This window comes from Xiphophorus maculatus, chromosome 13 (assembly GCF_002775205.1).
Source record: "Xiphophorus maculatus strain JP 163 A chromosome 13, X_maculatus-5.0-male, whole genome shotgun sequence".
Lineage (NCBI taxonomy): Eukaryota > Metazoa > Chordata > Actinopteri > Cyprinodontiformes > Poeciliidae > Xiphophorus > Xiphophorus maculatus.
Window position 1 is genome coordinate 10487240 of NC_036455.1, and position 23172 is coordinate 10510411.

Here is a 23172-nt window from a genome sequence, read left to right on the forward strand (position 1 = left end):
GTGTTCATGTGGCTGGAGTACAGTCTGTCTCCAAGTTATCAGCTTACTAATGGATAAGTGCTCGTCATTATACATCACCCTTTAATGTACTGCAGTTGTGCCAATCCAACTCAGAAGACATTGTTAACTGGATTACTGTGCTACATAGCAGTGAAAAGCTCTTGTTTGGAAGGTTGGGTTCTGGAAAAAACCGCAGCAGAAAACCTCAATCTTATGTTCCTTCAGCCTTTAACACTAAATGCAATTTATTACCCTTTATGTTAAAAAAGTGCATACAGAAAGTAGTAGATTCATTAAAATATTATTTTATTTCAACAATAATATTAAAAGCAGAAACTAATATGACATAGAGTCTAGGCAAGAGATGTCTGAAGTTATCTGTAGATCCGCACTAGATAAAGACAAGGAAAGCAACAGTTGTAGTTCATTTCCTGGAAGTCTCTGTGGCGGGAAGTCTGACTCCAGAGCAATCTCCCTGCAAAACTCATAATCTGCTTCTCAAAATCTTGAGGCTCCACTTATCCCTGTTGCTTGTGAGTTTTTTTTCCGACAACATTTTGCTGAATTTTAGATCAACATGCTTAGATCCAAGCTTTGTGAAGAGCCAGCTTTTTTTTTATTTATTCTTTTTAGCAATGTCGTATTGGAGTTCACCTTTTTAAGAGGGTGACAATGAGAGAGTGTTGAACAACAGTCAAATCAACAGTATTTCAATGCATTATGTAGTATAACCTGTCATGTCTGTATTAATATTTTTTTTTTATTTGGCCTTCTGTAATGTTGTAATATTCTGAGAACTGGCATCTGAGTTATTAAAATTTATAGAAATAGGCAGTTAAAATATATCAATGTGTGTAATGAATCCAGGTGATTGTGTTTCACCTTTTGACTCTTAGGTTTTTAAAATAAATTAACCTTTAAGTTACACTTATTTTTTAGATGCAATGTGTTCTAGTTTTTAGCACATATCAGTAGTTCTGTGATGCACTTTATTGCAAGAGTCCAATGCTTTGCAGGTATGGAGGAGATCAGCTGTGACAGAAAGGAGGTGATGAAGGAGCTGGTGGGAGATATCAGTAATTATTTTGTGAACGAGGGGCCATTTGGACGCATCAGAGCCAGGAATGAAGACTTTGTGTGTAAGTAGATGTGTTACTGTAATAGAGATCATTGGAACATGCTTTAGGCCTTGCTCATCACAATTACTGCGTAGGTATCAGTGCAGGAAGAACAATGATGTTTATCTCTCACTTTGTGGAAAAAGTGTGGGCCTGTTTGGGTTTCAGAGGGAGGAAACCACAAAATTATCTCGACTTTGATGAATTATATTCAACCTCTAAACAGTTGCACAATGCATCTGAGCAACAAAGAAATCCATTCAAGAGCATGGATGTAACAGATATGATATAATCTGTCAACGACCTTGATAGCTCCATTATTCACAATCACAAAATGGTACACTCTGAGCGCTCTTCTCACGAAATTCAGATTTGGTTCATTCTTCTTCATGGAACACTCCTATCATTTATGTCAAGAGGAAGACTGATAGCATACAGTTAGACATGACAATAAAAGCCCACACATTTGTGATGTTTCGTCAAGGGTAGAGAAATATCTGCTGTAAATGGAAACGAGACTCCCTCTGAATGTACACATTGCAACTAATTTTAGGTTTTCTTGTGGACCATAAACTGATTGCAATGAATTCTAGAGAAAAGAAAAAGATATTACAGTAACACAAAATTAGACTTTAAGCATAATCCACAGTACGCCTTTAGAATTAACATTACATTATTCTCATGAAAACTAAATAGTAGTAGTAGTAGTGTAAAGTTGAGTTTTAGGTCATAACCTAGCTCTGGATATATAGTCAATAAGGATGTTGATTGCAAATATACTAGACCCAGAAACACATGTATTCATAGATTTTTGCATGGAATTTGACTCCAAATTATTTGTTCATGTAATATAACTAACAAATTTTGAAGAAAATCTCTCTTGGCAAGCTGGAATACCTGGGCACAATGCAACTTAACACAATATTGACTGATGTTTGCAAAGCAGCCAATCCAGAAGCACCATCATTTTACCTGCTGCTGATTGGTTGCACCCCAAAGAGTGGAGATAAGGAGCACCATTGACATTAATACCTGTGCTACTATGCGCATCAAGCATTTTGGTGTTTGAACAATTAAAATAGGCAGTTATAAATGTTTTGGGAAGGGGTCTAAAGTATTTGCAGATTTCACGTGTCTCTGACTGTAAGATTTTTACACAGCTGGTTATCATAGTCAATTTTTAAAACAATTCCCTAGAATCTCAATTTGTTTCTTTTTTTAAAATCATTTTTAAGATCACACACAGATGGCATGTGCAAATAGTTCAGTTTTAAAATTATTTAATTTTTACTAAAGGAGAATGTTATCCACACAAACCTGGCTCCATGCAACCCCCCCAAAAAAAACTCTATTGTGGTAATAATGGTAATGTGCAACAAATTAAAATTACAGCATGAAAAACTACAACTGGTGGTAAAATATTATGATGCTTATTGTACAGATTGGCTCCTAATGCAGTTAAATGTAATTGGAAGTTTGTTATTCAGCGTATGAATAATTCTGAAATGACTAACATGTTTCTTCCTTAACAGTGGACTCTGCTGGACTTGTTGCTAATATGAGTGTAAGTATTTACATCAACAATACTCTGAATAATTGCTGTATACATGGGTGGAGAAAAGTATTACTTTTCTGACAGATTAGTTTAGGACTTTAAGGTTTACATTTAAATGCAAACATTTTTAAAATGACCTCCCATACGTAAAGCGTAAAGTTATGTTTTAAGAAATTAGCAGATAATATCTATTTAAAGAGTGATATTTATTATAAAATCAGTATTTTTGCTTTTGGTAATTGAAGTGCAAGAAGCCGGACCAGAAGATCACACCGTACTTGAAGTCCAACCTACCAAAGCGGCTCCACTACGCTAACAGTCGACGTATTGAAGATGTCACTGTCCTGGTGGAGCCAAAATGGCAGTTTGAGAGGTATTCATTGATTACTTGCAGTTAGTGTATCCTGACGGCAATAAACAATTTTGGCTTACATTTTTGTGTAGAAATCCATCTTATGTCAAAATCTTCTGTCATGTGTTTATTTTTTTTTCTTTTTACATTTTCAACTACGTATCACTTAAGATGTTTCTGACCCTCGTTAACAACAAATAATCAAAAGGGATTTTCTTTCATGTTCAGTTCATTTGAAATCTAAAGAAATTGTTATTTACCTACCAGCAGGAGGCTTTGATTGTTAAATAAAATAAATCAACTGACCTAAAAGAATGAACAACAAAATAATGTGCAAATTATAAAGCGTCACAATTAGAATAGAATTTACTTTATTGAGATTAGATTTTTAAATCTGATATTTAAGCATTTTTGCATGCTTAAATAATTATTATATTGTTATTATCATCATATTTATTTTTCAAAAATATGACTCCTATACATTATATTGTATTTACATGTATAAATGGATAGAGAAAGTTAAAGAAGGGCCATCTCTGTGTACAAAGCCATCAAAATCAGACAGATTCACCAAACAGCAGACAAATAATGCTCTTTGGTGAAGAGCAGACATAAAAGAAGACATTTATAACAGTTCTCATGTCAAGAGAGCCTTTAGTTTTCATAACTGTGGAACCATTTTAACATATTTTTATCATAGTATTATTCATTCAGGAAATTATTCATCCCATGAAAAAGAGCACAATTTCTCCTGATAATCAAAGAAAGACTGGAAGGCAATGATTAAACAAGCAGCTATTTGGTCTTGTTATTTTGTGGTTATTACCATAGCTTGATTCTTGCAATACTATTGAGATTTAGTCACTGCTTCACGTAGCTGTTGATTTTTCTACCTAATGCATGACTGGAAGCAGAAATGTAAAAAAATATTTTTTTTCCCCCACAGATTTTCAGGATCACTTTCATTCTGCTCAGGTGGGAATCATGGCTATGACAACGATGTTGAGAGCATGCATGTAAGTAAAGAGTTCTCCTCCATTTTGGAAATCTGCCCAACTGACTTACAATTCATAGCAAATACAAAAGAACTGACTTTTTTCTTTTTTTACAGGCAATGTTTCTCAGCTACGGACCAAAGTTTCAGCAAAAAAACACGATTGAACCCTTTGCTAACATTGAGCTCTACAACTTAATGTGTGGTGAGTGTTTTATGTCTGAAAGAAAAAATGTGATCAATAAAATTAAATTAATGTTAACTCTAAATCTAAAATTTAAACAGTTATTGTAAAAATTATTGTCTTGAAAAGCTAAGAAACACTAAAGAATTTTTTTCCACATTCCCAGACGTGCTAGAGATCTCTCCATATGACAACAACGGGACACATGGCAGCATGAATCATGTTCTTAGGAAGACATTTTACAACCCAACTCACCCTGCGGAACAAAGTGAGCCAACTCAGTGCCCATTCATCAGTCTAACTCCTGAAGATGCCCTGGGATGCAAATGCCCAGACATGGTGAGTATCATTTCATGGTTTCATGTTATAAAAATGACCCACTGTTAGTCTAGGGTGAGAGGAAAGAACAGATTTCTCTTCATTTTTGAAAAACTAAAAACAAAGCAATATTTAACTGTTCACTGTTCACTTTACGCCAAATCAAAATGTTTCATTGGCAAACAACAATTAGCAGATTAAAGAAATTGTGGCATCATTTTAATCTTAAAAATGATTAAAGTTTTTAATCATTTTTAAGATGATTAAAAATGTCTTGCTTCTGTTTTTGTGCTCTTACTTATCTGATGCGACCTGCATGGTTAGATATGTAGTCTCACAAATCGCTGCTACAATGAGTGGCAGTTTGGTTTTAATTTTATTTACTGATTTTTTTTTTTTTCCAGAGACTAAAATAATCCAAACTGTAAGACAGATGCCAAAAACACTATTTGGAAAAACAGTATAGATTTCTTTTATTTTTGAATCTGTATAGAATCTAAATCAACCCACAGTGACGTTGCTTTTAAACAAATAAATAAATTTAAAAAGTGTGTTTCATTTCTGAGGTCTTTAAGCTGGTCTCTGTAATCGTCACACCAGGAAGTTCTTTTGACCAGAATGCACCCTGCATTCTGCACCCAGGGAAGAGAGACTGGCGACAGGTCTCACTCTCATGAAGTAAATGGAGAAAATGTGATGCACATTTAGGTAAAGTTCCCAGTGTACATTGTTCTTTTTAAATGAACAATGTTATGAATTACTTATTTTGGAGAAGCGGAACTTGTCGTTCCTTCAGAGGGTTTTGCGGCACAGCAACCCCGCTGCAATCCACAGCTATGCAGAGGTCTCCCTCTCCCTGTGGAGAACAAACACGCTCACTAAAAGCTGTGTTATGGATTTTGCGTTAAATGAATGAACTTCAACAGCTGTGCATTCCATGTGACCCTCCACGGAAATGTTGCACCCTGCATACGACAGTGGAAAGAGGCACGGTGGAAGCGTCAAGTGAGCACTTCTGTGGTAAACGCGCATTGTTTTCCAGGAGTTGTAGTTTCAAGCTGCGGGGGTGGGCGGGTATCTCCACGCGTCAGGCCCGTCTTGTTTTGTCCCAGTTTCTGTCTTCTGCCTCCATCCGAGCGACCAGGAGTTTATGTCCTGAACGTTTTAGCTTTCCTGATCTGTTTCACACCTGATCGGCCAGGGCACATCCACATCTCAGGTAATTGTTCATGTGCAAACGTTTTTAAAAGGTAAAAACCATGCAATATGGATGTCCAATAACGAAGACCATAAATAAAAAAATATAGAAATCACACACATTTAAAACAACTTAATAGAAAATATCCACTTCCAGTCCCTTCACTTCAAACACATAAAATCTCACCAAGTATTTTTGTCTAGTTTCGAATGCAAATGTCTTATGCTTTTGAAATAAGACAAAACTAACTTTCAAGTAACTTTTCAGAAAACTGTAGGAGCTTGTTATAAGTCAATAGTTTCTTAATACTGATTTTAAAAAGCAATAGTTCCACTGTCAGATTCTTTCAAATGTAGTAAAAACATTTTCCCACCATATAAGTGAAATAATCTCCCAGTGGAACTCAACCTTTTTCATCAATATCGAGGAGATATTTACTTAAAACAAGATCTTATAACTATATCCTACTAAAAAGTAACTTGTAAATTAGTCTTGTCTTGTTTCAAGTGTATGAAGATATTCATACCAGAAAAGAGACAAAAAAATTATTTTTACAGTTTGGTGATTCTTACCCCCAAGTAAAATCCAGTACAGTCAAGATAGAAGTCCACAAATTAGTGGGCACTAATTATACTAAAATGACACTAATTACACAAAACAATAATTTGTATCAAATGCTTTGTGAAGGAAACATCTGAACATATTCTATCATAAAGGAAAAGAACACAAAAGTTGAAAGCAGGAGTAGGTTAGAAAACAATATCTCAAGCTTTGCAAATCTCTCAGAAGTAGAAAATCATCTGAAAATAGACAATGAAGTAAATGCAAACTTATTCATCAATGATGAATCATTACATCATTTTTCATTACATCAGTTTTCCTGATGCATGGAGAACTATACAAACAGCCTTTTCAGACGTTTACCTGAGTCATGAAGCACATGACTATGGTAACAGGACCAAACAAACATAGGAGTGTGAGCCTTGACCAGAAAAAGAAAGTCTACATGTTCCAGACTTTGGGTCAAGATGTAATAATGCTTGCCTCGCAAGTTTCCAAACACACCTTAAAATGTTATGAATTTCTTCCACATCTTTCTTCATCTCTCAAACCTGACATAAACCCAGTTCATGTCTCTCAGGGTAATAGGTCTACTGTATTATTTCATATTCCAATATTGTAAATTTTTCATGCAGACTGTTGCTCCATTCTGTCCTATTTTGAAGGTCTTCTTCTGAATCCTGAGGTCCTTGAATGAACATGTCTTTGAAAAACAACATGTGTACAACATTACAGCAGTAATCTGTTAAAACATCAGTATATAGTAAAATAAAATAGAAACTATTTTGAGAAAGCTCTGCCAAGTTTGGATGGAACTAAATCCAGGTTTTGTGGGAGTCTTTTGATAATGGTGGCATGGAAGCTCTGGAGTATTTAACATATCATAATGAAACCCAATTACCCAAGGCAGTCTCACCAATTCCATTGAAATTTATGCACATTACGTGTAATTTCCCACCATTTGAGTTTAACATTTTTTTCTCCTTTTTATTCAAATGACTGAAAATACACCTACAACTTCCAGCACCTAAAATGAGTGTGATACTTTTAAGATAACAAACTCTTTTTCTGGAAACAGCTGGCAGTGGAATGAATAAACTCTCAGTAATACAGTAGCTATTTTGTTTGTGGACAGTTAGTCATATCTGAATGAATCTTGGCTCAGAAACAGTGCTTTTATAGAGAACAGCTGGAAATCATATGGTTCACAACTGGATATAACTGAAAAGAAGGAAAATCATTTTGGAATACCTTCTGTCTTTCATCATTGCCAAAACAGCTGGCTCATCAAAACCTCAGTGCTTCCATTTTACATTATGCAATTCACTCTGTAAGCAGTATTGACTTTATTTGTCAAATTTAGCACAATAAAATGAGAATATGTATAACTGTCCTGCAAACATACAGCTGTCTTATCGCTGAACATCTTCAGCTTGTGTTCTTTGTGTTGTAAAAACATTGCATTTCTTTCTGTAATAGTTGTCAAATCATTTACATTGTGCTGTAACAGAGATGTTTAAAACTTAACTAACTTCATCCTGTTTCCATTTGTAGACTGAGCATGAACTTAACAGCCGTTTGAACTTGACTTTAGAGGAAAGTAAGTGGCTTTGACAAGTCTTTGTTCAATCAATTCTGTAAATATTCAAATTAAGCACTTAGTATGTATCTAATAAATAAGTACTCCATTTATTATTATTATTATTATTATTATTATTATTATTATTATTATTATTATTATTACATTCACTTAAAATTGCATATCTAGGAACTAGGAATTTTCCAACTTGCACAAAATGCTGCCAGATTAAATTAGCTGATGAATCATTAAGCAATCAACAGCTTTTCTGTCTAAACATTTGGTTTACCAGGCAAATAATCATAGGACTTGCATCTGCCCTCTTTTAGAATCTGCTTCAGAAAGGAAGCACATGATGTTTGGTCGTCCCCAAATGCTGCAGCCTGACAGCAGTTATTGCATCCTCCACCAAGAAGGATTCATCAGCGGCTACAGCCATGAAGTCCTCATGCCTCTCTGGAGCTCATTCACCATCGACAAACCTGTGAGTGTTTTGGTGAGCATGGAAAGTGGCAGAAAAGACACAATTTAATAAATGCTGCAGTTTTAAAGGTTCAAACCCAGTGCATGCTTAATTTAAACTAAATCTCATCTGGATGCGTAACCTGCTTTAAAAAAAATCTTGTTTATTAAGCAGCTTTTATCAAGAGACTGTTTCAGGACATTTCTGCTGACTTGACATAGATGTGATCATTTCATTCTTATGTGATTCATATATAGGAGTCAAAACAAGCTTATATATATTGCTGAGCTGAATAAATTATTGAAGAAAAAGCTGTGCAACTACCACCCTCCCTCAAACTGACCATGGGGAGGAGAGGAAATTCTGTAAGTCTCAAGGCTTTGAAAACCTCACACGTTTAAAAAGTTCTTGACTTCAGACCACTTGAGCCCAGACTTCAGACCACCTAGGAACAAGAAATTTTACCCACTTTATTATTTTACCACTAAAAGATTTACAGTCATTTGATGTTTTTTAATCACCATTTTATGTTTATTTTCTTAGGAATTGTGTACCTGTAAAGTCTCCTGTTTTGGCCGGGAAACTACCATATTTTACCCCTCTGTCTCAGTGTGCGTCCATCTCCCATATTAGCATTTTCCCCAAAAGTACCCATCCTCATATCCTTCTCCTCACTAGCGGATGGATAAATAATTCCCTTATTCTCAAGTCCAAAATTTGACTATTATTAAAAGCATTAATTCAAGGGTAAACTATTGATTTCAACTTGTTTTTGGGTTTGATTTGTTTAAATGACTAAAGCATAACTTTTCCCTTTCTTTAGACCAACTTGGACCCATTACCACCAGTAATATCCAACTGTTTGAGGGCTGATGTGAGATTGCCAGAACACCAGAGCCCCAGATGCGATCAGTTTGAAGCTGCTATCCACTTGACTCATGCCTTCCTGTACCCACCTAGTATGTATAAAAAACTATTAGAAAAAAAGCTGACTGTGCTTCATTACATATAAGGCACACTATGAAAACCACTGTCAAAAACCATTATATATTTTACTTCCACAACTCTCACAGGGCCAAATACCTAGTAGTCATTAGTGCCTGCTTAGAATACCTTAAGGATGAAATAGCTTAATTAGTGGTTTTTGAGCATTTTCAACCCAGTAGGAGTTGACATCTTAAACCTTCAGCCCTCAATTAGCTGCATTGGTCTGGCACACAATTTGGAAAATTTAAAATTCCTATCATGGTGAATGAATAATTATAGAAAAATTAACCAATTAGGATAAAGAGCTGTTGTGAGGATTTACGTTTCTGTCCGTTTTTTTTTTTTTTTTTGTTAATTTAATTCCCCATCTTTGTGTCTTTTCCTTAATTGTCTCCAGCTGTCCCTTGTTACTCTGATTTTTCATCTGTGTATTTATACTCACCTGTGTCTGTGTTTCCCTGTCGATCCTAGTTGTTATTGTATCCTTTAGTCATGTGCCTTCCCAGTGCTACCAGTGTGTTTGAGTTCCTAGCCTCATCATTCACTTGTGCTGCCAGGATTTTCTGTTCTCCTTCAAGCTTATCATTAAAATTGTCATTTCTCACAACAACCTGGGTGAACCGCCGTCAATCCTCACCTCCAAGCCACCATTTCATGACAGCTGTAATGTTCAACATTAGATATGAAACATTAGAAGCAAAGTGATTGCTTATTTTTATGTTTTTACAGATCTGAATATAACCTTGCAACAGCAGTACGATGCCTTAATAATGAGCAATGTTGCCCCGATGTACCCTGCATTTAAGAGTAAGTCTGGGTTTATCTCTTCTAAGCCAGAAATAACAGATTTTCTTCTAAAAGCATTATATTAAGTTAGTTTTTACTCTACACGTCAAAGTCTACAAAACCTTGTTAAATTGCCAGGGTTTGGTGATTATAAAAAATTAAAAAAGAAAGTATTTCTCAATTTTTTCTGCCTTTAATGTGACAATTATAGTGAAAGCCGTAATTCTCCACTTGTGAAAATAAGTCTGTTGGCTTCTTGGTACTCAGAACGTAATTTTGAGTCAAAAAGGTTGGATAGGATATGATGAAAAAAAAGAAAAGTTGACCTTTAGTTTGTGATTGAGGGCAGGTATGAACTAAAGAACAATTTTCGTCCCCAATCAAACTGAGTCTACCAAATTATCATGTGTGAAAACACCCTAATTAATCTCGGCTCATTTTTTACCTCACAAAACCCAGGCAATTGACAAAAAACTTTATATCCACTTTACTTGCGTTTATTTGAACATGTTCTTTTTTTCTCAGGGATTTGGGATTACCTCCACAACACTTTGCTAAAGAAATATGCTTCAATATACAATGGCATTAATGTGGTGACTGGACCAGTCTTTGATTACAATTACGATGGCCGATATGACACCACAGAGCAGATACAGCAGTAAGTGTCATTTCTGTAATTGGGTGTATCATCTTAAATCAGTTTTAAAGCTGTACTAAACTGAAAACCCCTGCATTTTTTCTTATTTTTTATTGCAATGACATATTTGTAAAGCATGTCTCATTTACTTGAAAATGATTAAATAAAATAAAATGATTTGGGGAACAGAATGTTCTAAATGCAGACGAAAATGCACTTTTATATTGGACTGTTTGTCATGAAACCAGCCAGCTGTGACGTCATGGGTTTAATCAGATGAAATGTGGTATGCATTCACACGGATGGGAATTATGCTGGCCTTGAACAACATGAGAGTCCTTTTGAAATGATTCTGGTGTTTTCTTTAATGTTTACAGCTAAATATGACCAAAGAATCTGTAGTATGTCTTATGTAGATATAATCACATTCTATCTTTTTCATTTCCATCAGTACTGAAGTAACTGTTTAAGTAAATCAGTCTTAACAATCTTGTTTGTGCTGGATTTGGTATCTAATGACATGCTCATCAACAAGTTTCTCTAAATCTGTGGTAAGTATCATATAACCCCTAGGAGGCTTGAAAAGGATGCTCTGATTAACTTGAATTTGATCAGTAATATGATTCAAGATGAACTGGAAGAACCTTTCTGGCTGTGAATCTCTATGAAACCAAAGAAGTGGTTGGTGTAATAGCTGAATATTTTTCTGTGTGATTCTAGGTTTGTACCTGGGACCAACATATCTATTCCCACACATTACTTTGTGGTGTTAACAAGCTGCAAGAATGCAGGACAGCCAGTGAGCGCTTGTGGTGGGGAACTCCAGACTGTGTCTTTCCTCCTTCCCCACAGAGCTGACAACGAGGAAAGATGCAAAGTAAGACTAAATCCACAGTGTTCAGTGGTCCAAAAATGCATGTAGAGGCCTGAAACTTTTGCATGTCTCTTGTCCCACACACTTGAATTTAACAGTGAAACTGCTGCACAAGCATGCAGTCAAGTTCTACAGAACTCTGCCAATGACCTTATATTGAAGCCAGGTGTGCTGAAGCAGTGAGACATCTAAAATTGCAGTCTGGCCCTTGAGGACATATCACTGCTTTAACTACATATTCATTGTATTTTGGTTTCCTTTCTGTTTGCAAGCTTCTTTAGTCTAAAAGCACCCACTGGGCCAGACAAGAAAACCAGAACTTTATTGCTATCCATTTTGATGTTTAACTAAACCGTGAAAGCAAAAGTCAACAAACAAAACCCCAAAACAAAAAAATGTGCACAAGCTGTTACTTGGTAAAACACCTTAGGTGAAAATGCTTCCCATTGGTCCTAAACAAAGAGTCGTCTTGCCACGTTGTGTAATGTTTTTTTTACTGAATGCTGAAACTGCGGAGGAGGAAAGATGACAAAGAAATAACAGCAATGTCACATGCTAACTTAGAGGGAGTACATTGTTTTCAAAGACATAACATTTAACTCTGGCTTTCCTTGTTTTGAATAAGCAAAAATCAAAATGAGCTTTTTGTAGAATTCTGATCCTGGCTTCATTGGCTAGATGTTGCCATCATTTCTGCTATTTGTTTCAATTCGCACCTGAATACCAACTTTTTTGTAAAAAACAGAATTAGATTTTTTTTTTTAAATAGAAAAATAGAGAGTGGGACAACGACACAACACATTAACATGCAGCCTCTTCCAAATTTCCACTGACAACTTAACTGTGTTTAACTAAGGTGCACCTCAATCATAAGTTATTGAGGTGCAATAAGCATCTGGCATAGATTTAGGTCAATATTTGACCATTCTTCTCAGCAGAATTGTAAAATTCATTTGAATTAATTGGTTGCCTGGGTTGAGGTTGGAATCTTGGTAAGGCCATTCCAAAAGGTTGGTATTTTTTTGTGTGTTTGGGATTACTATCTATTGATAGTAATGCCAATTTTTATTTGTATTTCAACCCAATTAGGAAGCCTAGTTTGAGAATGATTCCATCCACTTCATGTAATGCTCTAATATCACTGTCAGTGAAATAAGTTAAGCAGTGTTCTGATGTTTGAAAACTTCACATTGACTTCATCAATTTTTATCTTATCAAACCAGTAAAATCAAATTCTACTGAAAAATGTATTAAAATCAAATCAAACTTGAAACGTTTATTTGATTTACAATAGATATGAGCCAAGCTTGGTCTTAAATGTAAAAAATAATGTCCTTTTAATTAAAGGTGGCATTTGGGCCAGTTGGTAGTTTGGCACATCTAGGTGTGCTAAACAGATATTGATCCTAAATACATACTGAAACTGGTTTTTGAGAGGAAACAAGATGACATTCACATTTTAAAAGCATAGATGAGGTATATAAAGTTGTGGTATGTCCCAGGAAACATGTTTGAATGAGTTCTAGTATTTCTTATATGGGTGATGAAATATCCAGGGAGGAATGATCCCAGAAGCTTGATGGTGGCTTAAGCATTAAAGGTGGAAGGTGTAGCTTGCTATGGGACAAATGAATAACCAAATATTATTAAGGTGTATCTAGATATTTGAGCCTGTATGTACAATTTATAGGTCTTTTCTTTACCAGGTAAAAAATAGATTAAATTAATCATTAAAAGTCAACAACTAATATGACACATTTTGTCATAATGAGTTAATGTACACCTCTGAATAGGACTGTCAACCTGTTTGGTTTTATTCATCCCTTTTTCCTTGTATTAACAGAGCACAGAAGATGAATCCTTGTGGGTGGAAGATCACATCTGGTTTCACCAGTCAAGGGTCAGAGATGTTGAGTGGATCACAGGACTGGACTTTTACTCAGCCAGTAGTCGACCAGTTCCAGAACTGCTGATGATGAAGACGCGTCCCACAGCTGCAATTAAAAGAAAACAGTGACAAGTTAAATCAGAAACACACAAAAACATGTAGACGAACGTTTTAATGTCAGCTGTTGACTAAAAGTACTTATCCAAGTAACTTTATTTATTTAACTTTCAGTTTTTTAATTTATTTAATCTTACATCAAAGTCACTGCTATGTTTCGAGAATCTGTTTTCGAGTACAATACAGAATGATTTAAGTCCAGTAACATGGGCCAGCAAGCTCTACACAGACATTGTAATGTACCATTCCTGTAAAACCAGCCACTGTCAAGACCTATAACTTTGTAAACATATTGTTTTACATGCAAAGCAAGACTTTTTCTTAATCCAGACTTGAAATTAAAATCATGTTCACGTGGTTCTCAAATAAGTTTACATTTATTTATATAGGATTCTCCTGAAACATGTTTGTTTACATGTTTTCAGTTATTTGAGGCATCATAAAATTTGGGAAGTGTGTAGTTTTTGAACCAAGCCTCCATTAAATCTGAACATTTGCTCCATGGGAAGTGACTGTACACACTGGTTACTTTTACAGAATCGTTGTCGGGATTTTCTTTCTTTTCTGCTTGTGTCTTTTTATAGCTAGTCAAATAAACATTAGCTTACGCTCTACTGACTATTTAAAGGATATTCTAAAGGAAACAATTACTGGTCTTTTTGTAAGATGGAAGGAAAAGTGTCATTCTTCAAGGTAAGATAAATCTATCTAACCTTCAATTTCAGCTTTGTTTAACAAAATGAACGCACTGAGAGTAATTCTTTGGCAAAATAAAATTTAACAACTCATTATTTCTCTCCTTTTGTGTTTCAGATTGTTTACTATGACACCTGATTTATGTTTAAATGCCACACTGGTAAACAAGTCACATCACTTGTGCAGCATACATTATTCCCCCCTCATTTCTTCAAACAGTCAAATATGAAGCTAAGGTACATATATTACTGAGAAATGTCAAAAAATTGAGCTTTCACATTTCTTTCAAAGCTTTTTAAATGTAAAATCAGCTGTTCGATGTAAAATCGCTTATCTCGCCATACGTGTCTTAAGTCATTGACATCCTTGATCATTTATGCTAGATAATCGGTTCTTCTGGAGGAGAATCTGCTTTGGCATCAAGAGATGTGGCTCCCATTACAAATTCTGTTTGAGCTCCTATCATCTGGAGGAAAAAATTATATTATTTGTAGAAACACAATTTTGTTTTACACAGTTGATGTGACAAATATTCAGCCTTAACACCAAAAGGTTTGTTGGCAAAATGTACAAACTAGCACCTTTTTCCAATAATGGAATAGAACATGAACAATGTAACACCTCACAACCAATTGTACAAGTAGTTTTGCCCTATTAAATGCAAAATGCCTCTTTTAACGACTGTCAAAATCATTTAACATCTTTCTATTAACAGTAAACCTTTTTATTTAACAGGTTAGGCTTGTACATAATACGTTTTGCGTCTCATTATAATGACATTTGTATCTTATTAACACGAAAAATATGTTCTTGTGTCATGGGGCTGAAATTAGAAAGGTCATAAAGTTAAACAGGCACACCTCACAGGATGCTTGGATGTCGAGTTTGAAGAAAAAGAGTTAGAGGAAGCCCCTTTAGGAAGGCGTAAACTGTCAGAAGAACACGTTTTTAAAATTTGTTATGACAAATGTTCTCGTTATAATGAAATACAACACTTTCCAAAGACATCTGATCTGTTTCTTACTCATTTTGCTGCTTGTGGGCTCAATGTTGGCACCAAAACGTAACCGAGAGAATCCGGTTAAAGGATTTTCAAAATAAAAGATCCTACAGACTCAAATAATACATAAAATGGAAATATTTAATTATTTCTTGAGTTGCCCGGTACCAATTAGTCCATGGACCGGGCCTTGGGGACCACCGCTCTATACCATAGGATAATACCATAATGACATCTCTGTGTTATTGTAACTAATGATAACTTGTGTCATTGTGACTGTTGAAAAACGAACCCCTTACTACAGCATGAGGCTGACCCTATCATGGGTTAATGGTGGCAATAAGTTTTCAGGGCCTGGCAGTGTTAGTCTCTTTGTTTTTTGCCACTGATGACATTTTATATGTTGGATAGAAAGTTTCATGAGTGGACCTTGTTCCATACAATTGCTGTTTCACTTAGATGGCTTGAGACAATTTTAACTGGTGTCTTTATGGGTGCACTTCAAGGACAATCTTATTTCTGCCTATTTTTATTAAGGTTAAATGTGTGGAATACATTACTCCCTCATAAGCTGTGGATCTCTGCAGTTTCTCCAGAGTTATCTTGGAGCTCTTGAATGCGTCTCTGAATAAGGCTCACTACTTTTCCATGTGAATTTGCGTGGACTGCCATGTCTTGGTAAATTTCCACTTGTGTCATTCTCTTTTCATTTTTACATGATGAAATTACATGATGTGCTCTTTGACAAGTTCAGAACCAGTTATAAGAATTTTACAACCTTTTTTTCACTACCACTCATTCATCAAACCTCTCCAGCTTTAAAAAAGCTGTTTATTTATACTCAAATTCAACAACTTACTCGAGAGGTAAATTGTTGAATGCCACCCCCACAAGATACTGCCCTGAGCAGTTGCCCATGTCATCCATATCACAAACCGCCATCGAGTGCTCCAAATTTTTCCATTTTTTTGTGAAACAATTTTCATATCTTTTGCAGTCATACACTATTTTTGTGCTAATCAGTTGGAAAAAATATCAATTCCAATTTGAAGTTTGGGACTGTCATGTGATAAAAGATGGAAAAGTTCAGCAGGTATTAATACTCTTGCTTAGTGCCTTGGCAGGTTTATATTTGCACGACTGGCTGCCTTCCAGTCTTTGATGTTGCTTTTAAATAGTTTTTGTAATAAATTATTAAATGTCAACCATTATACGCAATGGTCATTTTTCTTTGACCCCCAACTAACTAACAGTTGGAGGCTATATCCAACTTATTTGTTCATTTAATCTTTTTTAGTTGTATTTTCTTGTGCTCTGAAAGTGTTTAATACCCTATGAAAGGAGTGAGTTCTGAATATTTTTCAGATGATTTACTAGTTTGTTTCACGCAAATGCAAATAATTTCTGTAAAACCCCCAAAGTAATTCCAATTGCAAATGATAAGTGACTACACAGAAATTCTAAAAGCATACACAGCACTAACTAATGTTGGAAAGGATGTAGGTCATAGTGAATTCCGTTTGGGGAAGAGAGCTGAGTTGCAGGTGTCTGAGATGTTGATTTAATCAAAACTGTGGAGCAGATGATCATTAACAATCAATAATTACAGAAATATAATTTAAAAAAAGACAAAGCGTAACCAGAGGTGGTGAGAGGAATGAATCCACATACAATCTGCCCGGATGACAGTGTTTACCTCAACAGATGTATTTTTTTAGAGCCTTTATGCTCACTGAAACTGAAACATGTGACATCGTCTATGTGTGTTGCATGGTGGAATTCGGGAAGTAGAGCACATTTTAACCTGGAGGCCAGAAATAATTACATAACTTAAGATTAGTTCTTTTCTTTTGTTTTTTTTTAGTACCTGAAAGCAAATGTCTCTGCCTGCCATGAACTATTCATGTTGCAACATGAAAATATTTTTGTGGATTCTATCTTTGGTATTTAGTGCATTAGTAATAACATCAATATAATAAAGTTATTTCCTGCCCAGTGCATATGCATATTGAAAAAAATCCCAGAAAAGTCATTGATCAGTAATCAATGACTTTTCCATTAGCTCTTTGTGAGGGGATGGATTTTTATTGGCAAAAATCCATGTGCGTTTCTAGTTTAGTTCTTCCTGTGTGTCTGGTCTACGCCTTGATTGTCCCAGGAAGTCTCCTGTTTTCCCTGATTACTCTCTTGTATATTTAACCCCACCTGTGTCAGCAGCTCCCTATTGGATCCTTGTCATTAGTCGTGTGAAGTCCCTGTGCCTACCTGTGTCTCCGAACTTTATCACCATTAAAATTGTCATTTTGCACTTCATTTTGGGTCTGACCACGTCCATCCTCATCACAAACACCACAACATTCAAAACCTTGGTTTTCCATAAAGAAAAGAAAATAATTCATAGAAAATGCACTATTTCAGTGAAACCCTTTTTACAAAGACTGAGCAAAGACAGCATCAATGGGAAAGTTCCAAGATGAAAACCGCTGTTGACCAAAGAGAACACAAGGACTCATAATTTGACAAAAAGATCTTGATGGTCCCCAGAACGTTTGGCAAAATATTCAGTCCATTAATCAGACAAAAGTAAAACTTCTCAGAAGTTGCACACTCCATTACAACAGGAAAATAATGAACAACCTCTAAGAAAGACAACTTCAAACTGATGGGGTGGTAATTAACAGAATCTTGAATTATGCTCACTAGCATTAACAGATGAAGAAATTGCCCCAGCTTTCCCTGTTTTTGACCAAAAGGTCATTTGGGTCTTACACACGTAAATCCATCTCTGAATGGCTCCATAAAACAATATGAAAGTTTTGTAATGGCCAAGTCAAAGTCTGGACTCTAAATATCTGTGCTGTGCCATTACTTTTTCATACAGTCTGTTGGGGTTGGACAGCGTTTTTTTCTTTGTCAGATGTGTAAAACTCAAGGTTCACTCTAGAGAAGTACAGAACAAGAACAACCATTAATCATCATGAATGATGTATGTGAGAATGTGGTTATTCTTATTTAGTGTTTTTTTTTTGTTTTTTTTTGCCAGTTGTTGATTCTTGTGTTGTGTGTGAATTGTGAGACAGTTATTTTTTGTTTTTGGGCATGTGCACTGACTGATGGCACCTTTTGAATTTCGTTGTTCTTGTGACAATGACAATAAAGATTTATCTTATCTTATCTTATCTACAAGGTAATAGTTGTGTGCTTAACCCTCCTGTTATGTTGCGAGTCAAATTGACCCGTTATAAAGTTTAAAAAAATTTTTTTTTTTAATAGTTGGAACTATTTTTTCTGCATAAAACTTGCGTGAATTGACCCACGAACATTATTGCTGTACCTCAGAAACGAACAAAACAGGAGGGTTAAATATTATTTTATTATTTAAATAAAATAAGTTTTTATTTGTATCATGCCAAATTACTGAAGTGTAAAAGGATGTTAAGTGTTGTTTTTTATTATTATTATTATTTGATTTCAAAGATTATAGAATATCTACACTATTTGTTAAAATATTAATAGTAACTGCATTTGATCATATTGTCAAATGTATTTGTATTTATTGATACTCTCATTGAACAAAACAGTGGAGAAAATATTAAAATGAACAATCTCGACAATAGGGACAGTTTTGGTGGAGGTTAAACATCAGTGGAATTTATCCTGACAACAATAAGTCAAAATTATTATAAGAAATTTATCAGAGTAAATAGCAAATGATATAATAAATGCCCACCCCTAGCCTGTAGCAATAAATTCAACTTAAACCAACATCTAAATCCCTGTTACTTTTAAAAACTAAACATTGCTTCTTTTAGCTGTAGCCTCCAATACGACTGTTCATGCTGTATAAGATGAATAAGCTCTTAGAAATTATTTGACTCTGACTGATCCAGCTTTAAAAAAAATCAATTCTAAAGTTGTTTAATGAACTCATATATGAAACAATATGACAATATGTTTTTTATGCAACATGATAGATAACTCTTGGAGTTACCATGAGCTTTTACTTTTAAAAAGAAAAAGTAAAACCTTTTACTGTTTATTACAAAATACATCTAAACTTATATGAAGGATTTTGAATGAAGAAAAAACAGAAGTGCCAGGAACAGCTTGATAACAAATTCTAAATTCCTGAAAGCATCTCCCTACTGCCTTTTCCCTGAACTGGGTGGAAGCAGATACTCAGAGGGGGAAAAAAAGATCCAGACAAACAAAACTCGAGTAATTGACTGGTGCAAATTCACTTTAGTGTCGACGTGAATCACCTGTTGATGGTTTCAGTACATTATTAGGATGCTGTGCGTCACGTTGTCAGGCTAGATAAATAGGAGACCCAGGAGGGTCATCTCCACCGACAATCTTCATTATGGTAGGTGGAGACTGAAACTGAGAGGCTTGTCTCGCATGTTTTCTGTGAGCGATTCTAGAAAACAGGCGCACAAGGACAATTTACTACTTGATTATTATCATTCGAAAATCAGCTGAAATGTGTTTTGATCGTATTTCCCATGCTATCCGTTTTGCTTAATTTTGCTTTTGATGTTTTGTTTCTTTCTTCCAGAATTATTTAACCCTCTCAACGGAGCTGCTCATCCTCCTCTCTGTGCGCTCCTGGCTGGTGCACGGCGCCTCCTCCCAGCTGACCTACAAAGTCACCGACCCGATCACCGGCAACCCTCTGCAGTGTGACCGCTGCCCGCCGGGAACATTTCTGCGCGCCAGCTGCTCCTCCATCAAAAAGAGCGAGTGCGCTCCGTGTCCACAGGACTCCTTCACGGAGCTCTGGAACTACATGGGGAGATGTTTACGCTGCGGAGTCTGCGGGCGGAACCAGGTGGTTAAGAAGGGGTGCACCGCAAACAGCGATTGTCAGTGCGAGTGTAAAGAGGGTTACTTCTACCATCAGGACTACGACATGTGCGTCCGACACAGCGAGTGTCCCTCTGGGCAGGGAGTGCTCACCAAAGGTACAGCCACCTCTGAGAATGTCCGACTTCTCCTGCAAAATGTATGCAAATACAGGGCGGCCAGGTGGTTCCAATAATAATTTGGGGCAACAAAATACACTGATTTCACTTTGTGTAGTTGCAAGCCAAATCAAACACAATATGTGTGAAAGAAACATGTTGAAGGCTGTTAATAGCAGTTGCAAGTGTGATATTTTTAAATTCCTATTTTGTTCATTTGAACAAGTGATCAATCTCTATGTTTTCAACTCTCAGCCACTGTTTCAAAGCGCAGCTAACCAGAATAATATTTTAATTGATAGGGGGCTGGATTGCAGAACCATGCAGAACATAAAGCATGCCAAATTATTATTCAGGATTCCCACAATGGTGCAGATTTTACAGCTGTCGCCTTTGGCTGTTTATAGAAGGAGATTCCATTCTTCCTTCAATATATAAAGTAACTGAACTTAATCGTAAAATGAAGAATGAACGTTTTCTTGTTCACATTGTGTGATGCTGCCTCACTGAGGCAAAGTATTGCAACTGCACTTCCAGTGTGCTTCTCTTATTCACAAACAAGGCAATGTGTGATCATTTTTCCTGAATTCTGTTAAAGGCTCTCTGTTTCATATTTATGGCCTCCTTAATTATTCATTTAAAGACATTTCCATTTCAAACACATGAAGTTTGATTAATGGAAATGCAAATGATAAATAAATTAATATTAATATTATAATGTAATAAACCTATGTTTTGATACTGCTTAAACTATTTATTTGTAATAAACAGGGAAACAATGACTCATTTGCAGGTACAGCCGAGAGAGACACAGTGTGCAGCGTCTGCTCTGAAGACACCTTCTCTGACATTTCCTCCACCCATCATAACTGCACTCAGCACAAGAGCTGCAGCGATGCAGGGCTGCAGTTGGTGCTGAGAGGATCCTCCTGGCATGACAGCATGTGTGCAAACTGTCAACAGCTCAAAGGTAAAACCAAAAGAGAAAAAAAGGAAAAACAAAGTTTAAGCAGCAGGTGTTTTAACAATGACTGAATCAAGGAAAAGAAAATCTGACAGATCATTCACATGAAATTGACATTGATGTTTTATTAATATTGGAATTTCCATCTTGACTGTTTATCCATTTTTAAGACTGTTCTCAGTGGAGCTATTTTTGTTACTATAAGTAGTTCTAACAACATGTTTTCTTTCAGATGGAGCTGAATACCTTAAAGAAATCATCCCATCTTTTTTCATTCACCACAAAATGAACATCAAACGGCTACGACGAATTGTACTCAGGCTCCCATCTGAGGACGGCAAGAAACCAAGAGAGTCCCTGGAGCTCAACTTCTCAGAACTCCATTCACGCATTTGCAGTTGGGTGTCATCCGCCACAGCGGCACAAATTCAGCAGCTTCCGGCCATAGTGAATAAAACAGGAGAAACTACTGCTAGTGAGAAACTACAGCACAAGCTCAACAGCATTGAAACACATCTGACAGAGCACTGTCATTCTAAGATCTACAGTAATGTTATCGAAAGTTAATCCACAGCAATTTGACCCAGAAATATGTACTGTACCACATGCAGGACGAAAACATTCAAGGGGGCATGAAATTATGTGTTTAAAACAACAACCATCTCAATAGTTTTTGTTTAAAATTATTGGAGAAAAGCCAAGAAAATACATAAAAAGCAGAAAACTGAAGAGTTTAAGTATTTTAAAACAAACTGACACCCATTAACACTTTTCTGACTTACCTCATATGCTGGTTTAAATTTATACAAAGAACATTGAAGTAAATGAAGTACTTATAACTGTTCATCTGTGATTTTGTTCTTCATTTTGCTAATTTTGCTTCATTTGCTAATTAGTTTTGGATAATTGGTAAATTGCATCCGATGCATCCGTTTTAGTCATATTATATATTCATGGAATTAACTGGAAACAATTCACATTTAGAGAAATAAACGTTATAGAATGAATCGTTATGTAAAGATTAGAAGAATGATAAAATTACTAAGACAAAGCTGTCGGAATCAGAGATGTACTCTACCAAGCCATCTGCATAAAGAGATAATTGAAGTTCTAACACAAAGCCTGACAGCCCACAAACATAATCGAGAAGAAACTGTTCTTCAGAAATGTGACAGAACAGCATCTCTAATGTCTTAGTCTACAGAGGAAGTAGCAGCTTGAATAAGATATGAATTCAAAAAATACTTAAAGTCTTATATCAATACTGTAAGTTCCTCGTGCCATTGAGGATTTGAAAAACAAGCAACAAAAAATAAAAACTAGAAAATTCCTGAAGAAATTTAACCGGGGCCTGCCAAAGTGTGCCCGTCGGTTTGGACCCAGCGTTCTGATGCTACAAATTAGCATCAATGCTAAAGAAAGCTGCAATCATATGAATACAATGACAAGAATGTTTACTAACATTGACTTGCACCATTCAGTATGATAAAGTAAGTGTATCAGCTAAAATTAGCAAAAATGCTAATGTTAGCGTGATTGCTGTCAGTAGCATGTGGGACATCACTGGGATGTTTTCTATAATGGTATTACTCCATTCAGTATACTAAACATGGCTAATAAGTCAAATAAATAGCTAATAGCTTATATAAGCTAAAATGCTAATGCTAATGAACTGCCTTGCTGCGCAAGGCAGTTCCCTGACCTGAGAGAAAAAGATAATGCAGAATAATATTATTGCACCGCCACAGGCGGTGCACTAACCTCAGGGGCATGTTGAGGCTTTTATTTTGAAATTTTTGTTAAGCTTAATTTCAAAGGTCCAAACTAATCCCATGTCTAATAGTCATTGGGTTAAATCAGTTATTTATTGCTCAAAAGAGCAATTACCTAATGTAAGATTTCTCAAGGCTTTTATTTTGAAATTTTTGTTAAGCTTC

At 35.7% G+C, this 23172-nt stretch overlaps 1 protein-coding gene across 3 annotated transcripts in view; it reads left to right on the forward strand.

The window, feature by feature from the left end:
- LOC102231330 (venom phosphodiesterase 2-like) overlaps positions 1–22600 on the forward strand; it is a 38610-nt gene extending 16010 nt beyond the window's left edge. The window contains exons 12-26 of one of the 3 annotated variants that reach the window (XM_023345297.1): positions 1017–1139; positions 2651–2682; positions 2919–3046; positions 3972–4041; positions 4137–4224; positions 4370–4542; positions 7835–7880; positions 8189–8355; positions 9146–9281; positions 10039–10116; positions 10621–10753; positions 11453–11609; positions 19866–20271; positions 21065–21241; positions 21468–22600. In XM_023345297.1, the coding sequence (XP_023201065.1) occupies positions 1017–1139; positions 2651–2682; positions 2919–3046; positions 3972–4041; positions 4137–4224; positions 4370–4542; positions 7835–7880; positions 8189–8355; positions 9146–9281; positions 10039–10116; positions 10621–10753; positions 11453–11609; positions 19866–20271; positions 21065–21241; positions 21468–21802 (2249 nt within the window). In that variant the 3' untranslated portion in view covers positions 21803–22600. Of the gene's footprint in view, positions 1–1016; positions 1140–2650; positions 2683–2918; positions 3047–3971; positions 4042–4136; positions 4225–4369; positions 4543–7834; positions 7881–8188; positions 8356–9145; positions 9282–10038; positions 10117–10620; positions 10754–11452; positions 11610–13449; positions 14400–19865; positions 20272–21064; positions 21242–21467 lie in introns of those variants that run through there. The other 2 variants (XM_023345294.1, XM_023345296.1) reach the window with 2 other exon arrangements.
- The last annotated feature ends 572 nt before the right edge of the window (positions 22601–23172 follow it).